The sequence below is a fragment of the Oryx dammah genome, unplaced genomic scaffold, assembly GCF_014754425.2.
Source record: "Oryx dammah isolate SB20612 unplaced genomic scaffold, SCBI_Odam_1.1 HiC_scaffold_8, whole genome shotgun sequence".
Lineage (NCBI taxonomy): Eukaryota > Metazoa > Chordata > Mammalia > Artiodactyla > Bovidae > Oryx > Oryx dammah.
Window position 1 is genome coordinate 13,580,597 of NW_024070192.1, and position 12,525 is coordinate 13,593,121.

Consider the following 12,525-nt stretch of genomic DNA (forward strand, 5'->3'; position numbering starts at 1 on the left):
GGACTTCCCTAATGGTTCAGTGTTTAAGACTCCACTCTTCCACTGCAGGGAACGTGGGTTTGATCCTTGGTCAGGGAATTAAGATTCTGCCTCTCACATGGAAAAGCCTCCCCCTCCAAAAAAAATTGACTCATTCTTTATTATTGGATAAATGAGCATCATGATAAAACTAAATCCTTTTACAGGCCCATCATTTGCTATCTATTCTAAACTCCACCACTGAGTCGCACAGTATCCTTGTGTCTAGTAAGATCACCCGTGTCTCTTGTGTTTTTAGTCTGAAAGCTTGGACCTTTGCACGGACTGGAAAAACATGATCATTTCAATTTTTTGTTGTGAAAATCTACTTTTAATAAAGTATATGTAATTTAGAGTCATAAAAGTTATTGCCTTCCTCAAGAAATTAAATTCAGGTGTGAGTTTATATGAGCACATTTTTAGAAGTTCGGTGCAGTTTCTTAGAAGGAATTGTGACTGGACTTCTTATAGAATGGCGTCTTTATTTGAAATGATGTTTGTTCATGATTTCTCTCCCTGACTTTTCTAGAAACGATTGGAACAACAGAAGCCTACAGTGATTGCAGCTTCCACTACTTCCCCAACCAACAGTACGACTAGTACCATCTCTCCAGCACAGAAAGTCATGGTGGCCCCCATAAGTGGCTCAGTTACAACTGGAACTAAAATGGTACTAACTACTAAAGTTGGCTCTCCCGCTACAGTAACATTCCAGCAGAACAAGAACTTTCATCAAACCTTTGCCACCTGGGTTAAGCAAGGCCAGTCAAATTCAGGTACACACCTGTGATTAAATAAAAGCTTGCTTTCATTCAAGAAAAAGAAATTTCAGTCCTTTACCTACTGAAATGAAACTTTTCTTTAGAAAATTCTTTCTTCTTCTGCAGCCGGTTGAGCAAACCAACTGTAACAGTAGGTTTGTTACAGATAATGTTCCTAATATTAAATTAGCGAAACTCCTCTCTTACATTATTTCACTTTCAACATTTACATGGTTCACTTACTTTGAGTGGAGTGGAATGCTTTTCTTAAAAAAACAAAAATGAGCCACATTTCATGCATTGGTGCCTTCCTAGAAGTCACTGCGTTGCTGGTTATTTTAAATCTGAAGCTTATCGAATGTCTTATACCCCATTAGCCACCAGCACAGCTGCCACAGCTGCTACAACCATTGCCAGCACAGGTCAGACGTTCCAAATTACAGGCAATCCAGTCACTATGGCAGGAAAAGTAATTACCAAACTTCCACTTCCTGCAAACAGCAAGATTGTCGCTGTAAATGTGCCAGCAACACAAGGAGGTAAGGGAAATGTGGAGAGTTTTAATTCACATTTGCCAGATCATACTGTTGCCATTATTTTTTCATTTCCTTTTCACTGATTTCAGTCTTCGGATCTCACATTTTATGTAGCCCACTAAAACCCCCCGCCACACCTAGTTTCTCCTCAGAAACCAAGCAGTACCTGAGATGTTACTAAAGAAGCAGTTATTAATGACTTCTTCATCTTTTTTTTTAAGGTGTTGTTCAAGTACAGCAGAAAGTCCTGGGTATCATTCCATCGAGTACAGGTACAAGTCAGCAAACCTTTACTTCATTCCAGCCCAGGACAGCAACAGTCACCATTAGGCCCAATACCTCAGGCTCTGGAGGAACCACAACTGCTTCCCAAGTAAGAGTCCTTTACAGGTTTATTTAATGTTAATAACCACATTGGTTGGAGTTTTTAGAATGGCCTCCTCCGGGATTAATCCAGCTCCTAATTGTTCTTTGCCCCTTACTTTATCTGTGACAAAGTATTGGTTTTTTAAAAAATCTGTTAGTTATATTTCTAGTGAACTGTTCATTTTTAACATTTTGTTAATACCACATTAGTACAGTTTATGAATCATAAAGATTGATTTTCCAGGATTTTACAAAAATATTTCTTAATTGAAAACAGTGGGGAACACTGGATCACCCAGGAGAATGTTCAGTACAACTAAGAAGTAGAGTGAAAAATACACTGCACAGCCCTGAAACTAGTCTATCAGCTGATACGCATACATATTAGATACATCATTTCTTTGGCACTAGTATTATGAGAAAGGCTTAATGTTTTGCAGACTTGAGAATGTTCTAAACCTCACACTGAAAGTAATATGCTCCGTATGAAAGAGCTTTTGGCTTCCGATCTTGCTCCTGTGTTCTCTGGGTTACAGATAAGGAGCTCAGGAAAAATAGGGCTCCTCGTTTTCCTGTGAGCAACTGTGGTGGTTACAGAGCAAGCTTTCCTGGGTCTTGTTCTTTTCTTTTAGTCTGTAGGCTATTCTTGGTATCAGTGATGAGGAGTGTCATATGATCTGATTTGAATGCTGTTTTCTCCCCTCAAAATTTTGTCTTTATTCTGATGCTTCATATAATTTAATATGTAATGTCCAAGAGTCTCTGTCATTTCTACAGACATGTTTATCAATATAGAATGTTTAAAGATCTCTGTTCCTGAGTCCATCATGCTCTAGTCTTTTAAAAACATTTAATTCCTTGTCCTTTGTGTCATTTGTAGGTCATCACAGGGCCTCAGATCCGCCCTGGTATGACGGTGATTAGAACTCCACTCCAGCAGTCAACACTAGGAAAGGCAATTATTCGAACACCTGTGATGGTACAGCCAGGTATTCATCCACCCCAGCGTTATCATTTTACATCTAAATAGCCAGTGCAGGAAATCTATAATATTCTGTATTCGGCACGCCACATATTAGAAAATACCAATATGAATTAAGATTTCAAGGCATACTAAATTTCTGATATATCATGGGATGTCCCCATCGATTTTATTTCATTTCTGACATTGTCAATAAGAGCAAAGCAGATTCAAGTATGCTTGTTTAAAATGTTCTTCAAACCTCTAGTTAATGGGATATATACATTGAAATCACTGGCGTAAAGAGAATGAGCAGAGAAATCAGTCTGTGTGGTAAAGGACAGATAAAATCAAGGAAGTGGCTAAGAAGCATTTAAATGGAAAGCATGAGACAAAATTACAAAGGCAGTCCCTGCCCTTTTTAATGTAAATGTTAAAGCTCCCCTATTAAAAGTTGAAGCCAATAAAGACAGAGTGGAAAAGCCTTTATGAGAATGTACCTAAAAGCAGATTACCACAGAAGGTTAAAAAAAAAAAAAAAAAAGATGGTTAAGGATACATGAAGTAAAGGACGGAAAAAAAAAACAAGGGGCAGAGAGAAGACATCGATAATCCTATTAATACCGAACAAAGTCAAATTCACAATTAAAAAAAAAAACAACTAGGACACAGAGGGTCATTTTATTTATTTTGGCTTAAAGCTAAAGATTGCAGTGAAGATGTAATCTTGTATCTTTAAATAAGATGTCATTGAAGTGTATAAAGCAAAAGCTATTTGAAATCAGGGAAGGATTAGCAGAAGCATAATAGACCAGAACCAGAGACTGTATCAATTTTGTACCTTTAGGAATAGGTATTAGTTGCAAATATTTATGAGCTATTCCTATGAAAATGGTCTTAAAATGAGCTGTGGGTAAAACCTTGAAGAATTCCAAAAAGTAGAATATGTATAGGCTACATTTTTTGTAGTGAATCTAGAAATTAACACTAAGGTATTATACTAATAACTTTTATTTGCTTGGAATTTATAAACATGTTTTCAAAAGTAACTTTTATATTAAAGAAAATGTGTCATTACAAACAGATTATCAAATAGCAATTAAGCCAGGCTGCAAAGCTGAACTGAGAGGCAAATTCATTCATTCAACAAATATTTGAGCACCTACTCTAGGCAGTTGAAATATGTTAGTGAACAAAACAGACTCAAAAACCCATATTAAATCTTAATCAGAAGTTAGAAAAATGTATAAAACAAGTCTTAAATGAAAATAGGAGGAAGTAAAATAAATATAAGTAATGATTATAAGGCAAAAAAGGCAAATATTAAACTCTTCTCTTTTGCAAGTCTGATCTTGACAAAAGGAAACAAAATGCTAGTTTACTAAAAGTAGGAATGAGAAAGTGCCATAAAAATAGAATGAACTAAATCTTTTTGAATAACAAGGCATAGTTATATACTATGTTTATAAATTTCTAGTCTTTTTTAAAAATTGTTTTGGCCATTCCACATGGTATGTGGGATCTTAGTCTCCTGACCAGGGATCAAACCCACGCCTTCCTGCGGTGAAAGCATTGGAAGCCACTGGACCACCAGGGAAGTCCCCTAAATTTCAAGTCTTAATGACTCATCCAGGAAGGAAATTTGGAAAGTTGCCATACTATTACCTACAAAAAAGAATTCCAGACCTCATGCGTTTATAGGTAAAATTCTCTGAAATGGTTGGAAAACAATTTCTTGCTTATAAGAAATAGTTTCAAGGCATAAGGGCAGGGGGTGGGATTGATTTTTTTTTTCCCATTCATTTTACAGATTAGCATAATTCTAGTATAAAACATGGCTTGGTATTTTTTTGAAACAGCAATCCCCTAATGGTTAAGCAAAATTTATCCCAGAGAAGAAAGTATGGTTTGTTATTTCAGTTAATACTACAATGACAATTGATGAAATTTAATATCTATTTGTGTTTAAAAATAGCTGTCAGGCAGCTAACTTAAAGGGAAGATAAAACTCATGTAAAGAAGAAAAGTTTATAGATGATAAGTGATAATCGACTTGCATATGTGAATATATATGAGTGTGTCTGGTGTGTTGTTTGAAAAGCAAGGTGGCCAGTGGGGCTGGGGTGCCCAGTGTAGACTCCTTGGAGTTGTGGTCAGAGAGATGGAGGGAGAATGGAAGTGTGCTCTGTGTGTGTGTGTGTGTGTCTGAGTGTGTGCTGGTCAGCGTATCCCTATTCTTACCACCACGCTCACTAGCCTTTCCCAAATTCGTACATTCCCAAGATGGAGTAAAAAGTGTTTTAATTTTTGAATTTGCATTTTGATGATAATCTAAAAATAAATTAACACGTACATATTGGGGATCATCTGAATTACATCATATAACCAGTCAGTCTGAACCCTTTTATCCATCTGTGATTATGATGACATTGTATCAATACAAGATGATGAAGTAACTTTCCATGAACTGTTCCTTGAACTTCAGTACAAGAACATAGTGTTGGGGTCCAGAAGTTCGTAAATTCAGGCACTTGTCTGCATACACTATACTATTTTTCAGTTCATCTTTATGAATAAATGGATGACAGTAACCAAGAAAAGTTTAGAAGAAAGAGAAAAGAAAGAAAACTTATCCTGCCAATTTTTAAAGCATATTTACAAGCCACTGGAACTCAGGCGCATACTACCAAAGGAAACTAGCCCAGCTAAAGAATTGCAGGCACTGTGATGCTGTCACACTATTTCCGATTGCTGGAATATGTTACTTTAGTGACAGGGCTGGCAAAGGTTCAATGTAATGAGTACCCAGTGGTGGGGGGAGTATGAGTGAGTATAACCTTTCTAAAATTCAGTTTAGTATTGTAGCACAAAAAAGTTTATAAGCAGGGATTTCACCATGGTGTTATTTAAAAAAAGAAAAGGGGAAAGTGTTCTAAGGGTCAAAATAGATTTAATTTTATACATAATGCAGTAATATTAATCACCAGTGATTAAAAGAAATATACACAGAAATATATATGTAGACACAAAAGGACAGAGTGCAAACATAAAACTTCAGAAATACAATATTCATTATAATGAATAATGAATTCAGACTTTGTAAGTATAAAACCAGCTACCAAATAATTACCATCTGATATTTTTTTCCAGTTATATCAGGTTAAATGAGAAACAGTTTTTAAAGAAGATGATAGAGCCATTTCAGTCAAACTTCATTCATTCTATAGATAGTTATTGAACAGTAAATACGAAAGCATTAGTTAAGCACATTGCTCTAATGTTGAGGATATAGGAGTCCTTGCCCTCTTGGTTCTCCCAAACTGTTTGGCAGATAGCTGTAAGAAAAGCTCATTTATAAATAAAATTGGCCCAGAATATTCTAGATTATATGTGTTTTGTTTAAAAATTACATTAGTTAATTATGTGTTACTATTTTTAATTTAAAAATATTTATAAATAGAAGTTAGACAAGAATTGTCCAAAACATAAAACAAGCACTAAAGCTACCTATTAGTGTAGTTGCTCAGTCGTGTCCGACTCTTTGCGACCCCACAGACTGCAGCCTACCCAGGCTTCTCTGTCCATGGGATTTTCCAGGCAATAGTACTGGAGTGGATTGCCATTTCCTTCTCCAGGGGATCTTCCCAACCCAGGGCTCGAACCCGGGTCTCCCGCATTGTAGACAGACGCTTTACGTCTGAGCCACCACAACGAGCTATGATACCATGATGAAAGCATTTGCTGTATAGATTTGCTGTGCCTTGTCTTGCTGATATTTAATTGAGAATTACCCAGATATACTATGATAGTGTGCTAACTTGAAGAGTTTGACACAAGTGGCCTGAATTTTTTAAAAAGACAGCATAAAGCTGTTACCTTCCTAATCAGTGATTCTTTTATGGGACATTAAGGTCTATACACAGAATTAGCAAAATAAACCTTAGTCCACAGTCTGTGTTGGTTTATTGCATTCTTTTTAATGGATGATTAATATCCCATTCCGGAGAAGGCAGTGGCACCCCACTCCAGTACTCTTGCCTGGAAATCCCATGGATGGAGGAGCCTGGTAGGCTGCAGTCCATGGGGTTGCGAAGAGTCGGACATGACTGAGTGACTTAAAAAAAAGGAAAGACTGCCTAATGGCATTTTTTACATATTCTCCTCCATCTTCCCTGTTATCATTTTGGCTTTAGAGTCACAGGAAGAGCATTGTTTGTTTGTTTGTTTTGAACTCTTCTACGGAGAGCAGGAATGGGAGAGAGGTTGTCAGTGAGCTGAGTGAAAACAGACTCATTGACAACCGGGTAGGTCCTTCGGGTATGGGTATATGACTAAAGGCATCTGTCTGTCAGCATCCCATAAGTCTTTTTGAAAATTGAGAAAATACATTCATGCGAAGTGTTGAAAGATATATCTCAACTCAGAGGAGCACTCTGGGCACAGAAGCACTCTAATAGTTTCCCTGTTTACACAGGCGCTCCTCAGCAGGTGGTGACACAGATCATCAGAGGGCAGCCTGTCTCCACTGCGATTTCTGCCCCTAGTACCGTTTCCTCCACACCTGCACAGAAAGGGTTATCTTCAGGAACATCCACTGCGAGTCTGCAGCCTTCAACCTCACAGCCCCCTCGTCCCCAGCAAGGACAGGTGAAGCTTACCATGGCTCAGCTCACTCAGTTAACACAGGGCCACGTAAGTAATGTGACTTCCCTTTTCACGTTAGAAGTGATCTTATTTACATTTGCTGTGAGTTTTAAAACATGGACTTATTTTCAGAGGTTTAAAAATGTACTTGTTTTAAGAAATGGTTGCTTCCTAAAGTCAAAGAAAAGTACTTCTTAAAGGCAGGATGTGATCCCCTCAACTGTCCAGAGTGCTGAGATTGTGTGTAGTTAACTAATTTGCTTGGGAAAAGTAAAATTTAAGTACATTAAGCTGTTTCCTTGCAACACCCAGTGTCACTATCAGTTCTATCAGTTCTTCCAGCAGTAATCCATAGAGTGAATGTGGTTGCCATCAAAATCCTAAGAGAGGTGTTTTAAAGTTTGACAAGCTGGTTTTAAAAAAATTTATATGGAAGTTCAAAGGATCCAGAGTAACTCTTAATACTTTTGAAGAAAAGGAGGATTTGCCCTATGTAGTAACCTGATATAAAGACTTGAAATTATAGTCCTTGACTAATTAATACAGTAAGGTTCAGACACAAGGATAGGTAGACCAGTCGATACAGAACAGTAGAAGAGGACCCATATGCATATGTGGACACTTGATATATGACCTGGATGGCAGTGTGGATCAAGGACAAACTTTTCAATAAAAGGTCCTGGCTTGAACCACAACCTCACTCATAAACTCAGCTCCAGGAAGATTAAAGTCCTGGCTGTAAAAGATAAGACTATAGTACTTGTCAGAAGGTAGGAAAGGCTTTCTTAAAGACAGAAAATACTCACCATAAAGGAAAAGATTTATAAATTCAACATTAGAAGTAAGAACTTTAGTCCATCAAACACGAAAAAGTGAAAAGAGTGAGGGGAAGGAACACATATAGCCAGCCAAGGATTGTTCTCCAGAAATGAAGAGTTACTACTACAGATTGAGATGGGGAAAAAATCCAGATAACTTGGTAGAAAATTAGAATAGACACACTTGATGAGAATAGAGGAACTCTTAAATATCCACAAATCCAAAAAACTGCTGAACTTTGTTAGTAATGAGGGAAATGTGTATTAAAACCATGTATTAAGAGGTTGGTATAAAGTAAAATGTCAGACAAAATCAAGAAAAGCAAAAATATGGAGTAGAATGAACTCTCATACACAACTGATAATAATGTAAATTGGTTTGGCCACCTTGGAAAACTCCTCAATACTTTCTAGCAAAGTTGAAGACACAGCATGCCCCAGGTCACAGTAGTTACCCTCCTAGGTATGTTCTGTCGAAAAGTTCTTGTTCGTCTGAGCACCAGAATAACGGACATGAATATATATACAACAGCCATCGGTTAGATCAGTAAAGTGGTAATGCCTTCTACAGCAACTGAAATGAACAAACTACCACAATGTAGAACTACATTGCTGAGCTAAATAAAGAAGCAAGTAACAAACATACATTATGGTCTACTTGCCTAAGATTCAGAAACAGGCAAAACTAGCTACATTGTGCAGAATTAGGGGGCTGCTGCATTGCCTTCCTGGAGGGGGCACCAAAGGGCACCCTTCATATTCTTTGTAAATAATGGTGCTCCTGAAGTCATGAGCCTGTGGCCCTGTAGAGATCTGTATACACCTCAGTGGTCACAACACGATGAAATGCAGGTACTATATCCGTGAAATTAGTGCTTCCCTCTAGGGCAAAGGAAGGAGATGAAGATCAAACCAGGTCACATGCAGAGCTTCTTGGATACTGGCGATGATGACCTGAATGCTGGGTTTATAGTTCTCACTTCATAATTATTCTTTATACTTTGTGTTTTATGTAGTTTTGACTCTGCACACAGAAAGTATTTTAGAAAAGCAAGAGTGAATAAGGGGCTCATGAGTAAAAGTGCATGGAGCTTAATAAGTGAACTTTGCAGTGTCAGTTTTGACTGTTGGAGATTTGGGGTGGATTGGTTTTACATTTGCTTTCTAATTCTCCCTCATGCTCCTGGTGGTTGAGGATTAATAAGTCCTGGACAGAAGTGGTAGTACATACGGAGTTTTTAGTTCCTGGTCCCCATTTTGGTGACAACTCAGACATTAGTGACCTTCCTCACGTGGTGTTTGCATTCCATGTGTAGAACCCTAAGCTTTCTATGCTTCAGCATACACACACTCCATAGATCGTTTGGTACATAGTGAAAAAGCTGAAACTAGGAGACCTGGGCTTCTCACTGTGTCTCACCTTGGACTTGCTCTCTAATTGTCGGCAAGGGACTTGAACTTTCCAACTTGAGTTTCCTAATTGGTAGGAAGAGTGTAGTAATATTTTCTCTCCTTACTCCACAAAGTCATAAGCCTATTGTGAGAATCAAATGAGGCATGTCTAAAGTATGTATGAAGATGCTTTGAAAGTTACAAAATAATATGAATATAAATAAGGTGATTTAAACTCAGAATTATGTGGAGACCTTAGTCACTTCAATGCTCTTATTTTATAGACTGGGAGACTTAGATCCAGGTAAGTGGTGTTACTCATAGACAGATTCCTGGCTGTCCATGTGCAGAACTCAGACTGGAACTCTGGACTGTTAATTCATGTATTTTCCACTAATCACCATCAGTCTTTTAAAATAAATGCCATTCTTTTAGCTTATCTGTATTTATCTTGGTACTATTCCATAGACATTCAAATACATAGTTCATTATTTTAAAGGATATTTCAACATAAAAACAGTATACTTACAGATTGATGCTTTTTGAATACTCTTTACATGTTAGGTGTTTTTTTTCTGTAGGGTGGCAATCAAGGTTTGACAGTAGTGATTCAAGGACAAGGTCAGACTACTGGGCAGTTGCAGTTGATACCTCAAGGGGTGACGATACTTCCGGGTCCAGGACAGCAGCTGATGCAAGCTGCGATGCCAAATGGTACCGTTCAGCGATTCCTCTTCACCCCGCTGGCAACCACAGCTGCCACCACCAGCAGCACCACCACCACCGTCTCTACTACAGCAGCAGGTAGAACTTGGGGGCTGTCAGAAGTGCTGCTCGTTGGTGTCACAAGTAGCTGGGTGACCAAGGAGGCAAGAGGACTGGGGCTTACCTTGGGCAGATGTGCCCCAAGCCGATGAGCGGCCACAGCTGACTGGTCAGCCTCACAAGGGCTCGACCAGATCTCTTGCCTGGACAGACTCCTGTCTCCACCCCTCTCCCCCTTTAGGAAATGAGGAAAGCAGAGGGTAGCGCACAGTAGTAAAGTGCCGTGGCGACCGTGCCCCCTCCTGCTCTCTCCCAAACCTGTACTTGCTGAGTGAATCACGGACGTGCTCGCAGGGCAGATGGTCTGTCCAGCTCATAAGCTAGGACTGAGAGCTCCCAAACCGGAGCACTCTGTGAGCCTCCCCCTGCAAGCTGCTGTCGTTCACTGACCCCATGCCATAGGAGAGGGATACGGGTAGCTTAGCCTGGGCCACAAGTCCGGACTGATGTCCAGAGACTGCGCTTTGCTTCGGAAGCCAGCCCTCCGGAGACCTCGCAAAACGTGTGGCAGGCAGCCATGAACATGGCGAGGTTCCCCGATAGGCGAGTCCTGACCAAAGTATTTCTAGATGGAGCATTTCTAAGCTTCAGTCCTCTGTCCTGAAATGTAGAATTCTCACCTTTAGAAAATCCCCTTCAAATTCTTCTTAAACCACAGTCTTACGTTCTAGAGTCATAAGTATTTGCTCTTGCCTTTTCACAGGTACAAGTGAACAAAGACAGAGTAAATTATCGTCCCCGACACAGGTGCAGCCAGCCAAAAGCCTGCCTCCAGCTCCGCCGTCGAGCGTGAGTCCTCCAGAAGCCCAGCCTCAGCCTGCACAGCCCGCTCAGCCTTCAGCTCAGCCTTCAGCTCAGCCCCAGCCCCAAACCCAGCCCCCATCCCCAGCTCAGCCTGAAACTCAGACTCAGCCTGAAGTTCAGACCCAAACAGCTGTGGCCTCCTATGTCCCTCCTGAAGCACAGCCCACCCAAGCACAGTCCTCCAAAGCCCAGGTTGCAGGCCAGTGTCCGCCTCAGAGCAATGGCCAAGGACAGCCTCCTGCTCGCGTCCAGAGCCCGCCACAGACTCGAGCACGCCCATCGACGCCATCCCAAGTGTCTCCCGGACAGCAGGCCCAGGGTCAGACTGCAGCCTCCCAACCGATTCCAATCCAGCCACACACATCTCTTCCGACACCTTCCCAGGGCCAGCCACAGTCACAACCCCAGGTACAGTCTTCAACTCAAACTCTTTCACCAGGACAAACGTTAAGTCAAGTTACTGTTTCATCCCCGCCCCGTCCTCCGCTCCAAGTACCGCAGCCTCAGCCCCAAGTCCTGGCTGTGCCGCAGCTGCCACCACAAGTCCAGGTTCTCTCCCAGATCCAGTCGCAGGTTGTGGCTCAGATACAGGCTCAGCAAGGTGGTGTGCCCCAGCAGATCAAACTCCAGTTACCCGTTCAGATTCAGCAAAGCAGCCCTGTGCAGACGCACCACATTCAGAATGTGGTTACAGTGCAGGCAGCCAGTGTGCAAGAGCAGTTGCAGAGGGTTCAGCAACTCAGGGAGCAGCAGCAAAAGAAGAAGCAGCAACAGATAGAAATTAAGCGGGAACACACCCTCCAAGCTTCTAATCAAAGTGAAATCATTCAGAAACAGGTAAAGTTATTAAGTAAAAGCAGCATGTTCAGTAGCTTGAATGATTGTGCTGTGCATTAGACGTAGTGTTTGGTTGTGTTAGCTTTCCGTAAACGAGACACAGAGGTCGTTGTCGCTTCAAGTTAGAAGCAGCACTGCATTGACCAAAACGTATCATGTGACTTATGGTCTGGGACTCTGTTGTGTATACACAGCCAGTACTTACCGGTGAAAACTACCCGTATTTTGGGAGAACTAAGATGGAAAGAATGGACATAGGAAGTTTAAGTATCTTTGAAACTTGAAGGTTTGACTAAGTTTTGAAGCCACTTGAGGCATCGTGGCAATTTGTTTGAAGGTATTCGCAGTTGTCCCTCCTTAGTTTGTGTGTAGACTAAGCAAATTTTACAGGGAGATTAAACTCATTTGTATTTCCAGTCATAGCTTTGTTTTTAAAAAAAGAAGTGTTAAGGACCATTACTCCATAGAAGAAATAAAAAGCAACCTTGTGCAGTAGCCTCGTCGTGAAGTAAGGCAATTTAGATGAATTAGAGTTATTCTACTTGAAATGAAGTTTCATGTAT

The 12,525-nt window shown here is 40.2% G+C and overlaps 1 protein-coding gene across 20 annotated transcripts in view; it reads left to right on the plus strand.

Annotated features, from left to right (window-relative positions):
• BPTF (bromodomain PHD finger transcription factor) overlaps window positions 1-12,525 on the plus strand; it is a 134,731-nt gene that overhangs the window by 101,877 nt on the left and 20,329 nt on the right. For 10 of the 20 annotated variants that reach the window (XM_040244936.1, XM_040244934.1, XM_040244945.1 and 7 more), the window contains 7 exons: window positions 548-794; window positions 1,157-1,318; window positions 1,537-1,688; window positions 2,562-2,670; window positions 7,117-7,334; window positions 10,078-10,300; window positions 11,025-11,962. In XM_040244936.1, the coding sequence (XP_040100870.1) occupies window positions 548-794; window positions 1,157-1,318; window positions 1,537-1,688; window positions 2,562-2,670; window positions 7,117-7,334; window positions 10,078-10,300; window positions 11,025-11,962 (2,049 nt within the window). The remainder of the gene's footprint in view (window positions 1-547; window positions 795-1,156; window positions 1,319-1,536; window positions 1,689-2,561; window positions 2,671-7,116; window positions 7,335-10,077; window positions 10,301-11,024; window positions 11,963-12,525) is intronic. The other 10 variants (XM_040244939.1, XM_040244946.1, XM_040244948.1 and 7 more) reach the window with 4 other exon arrangements.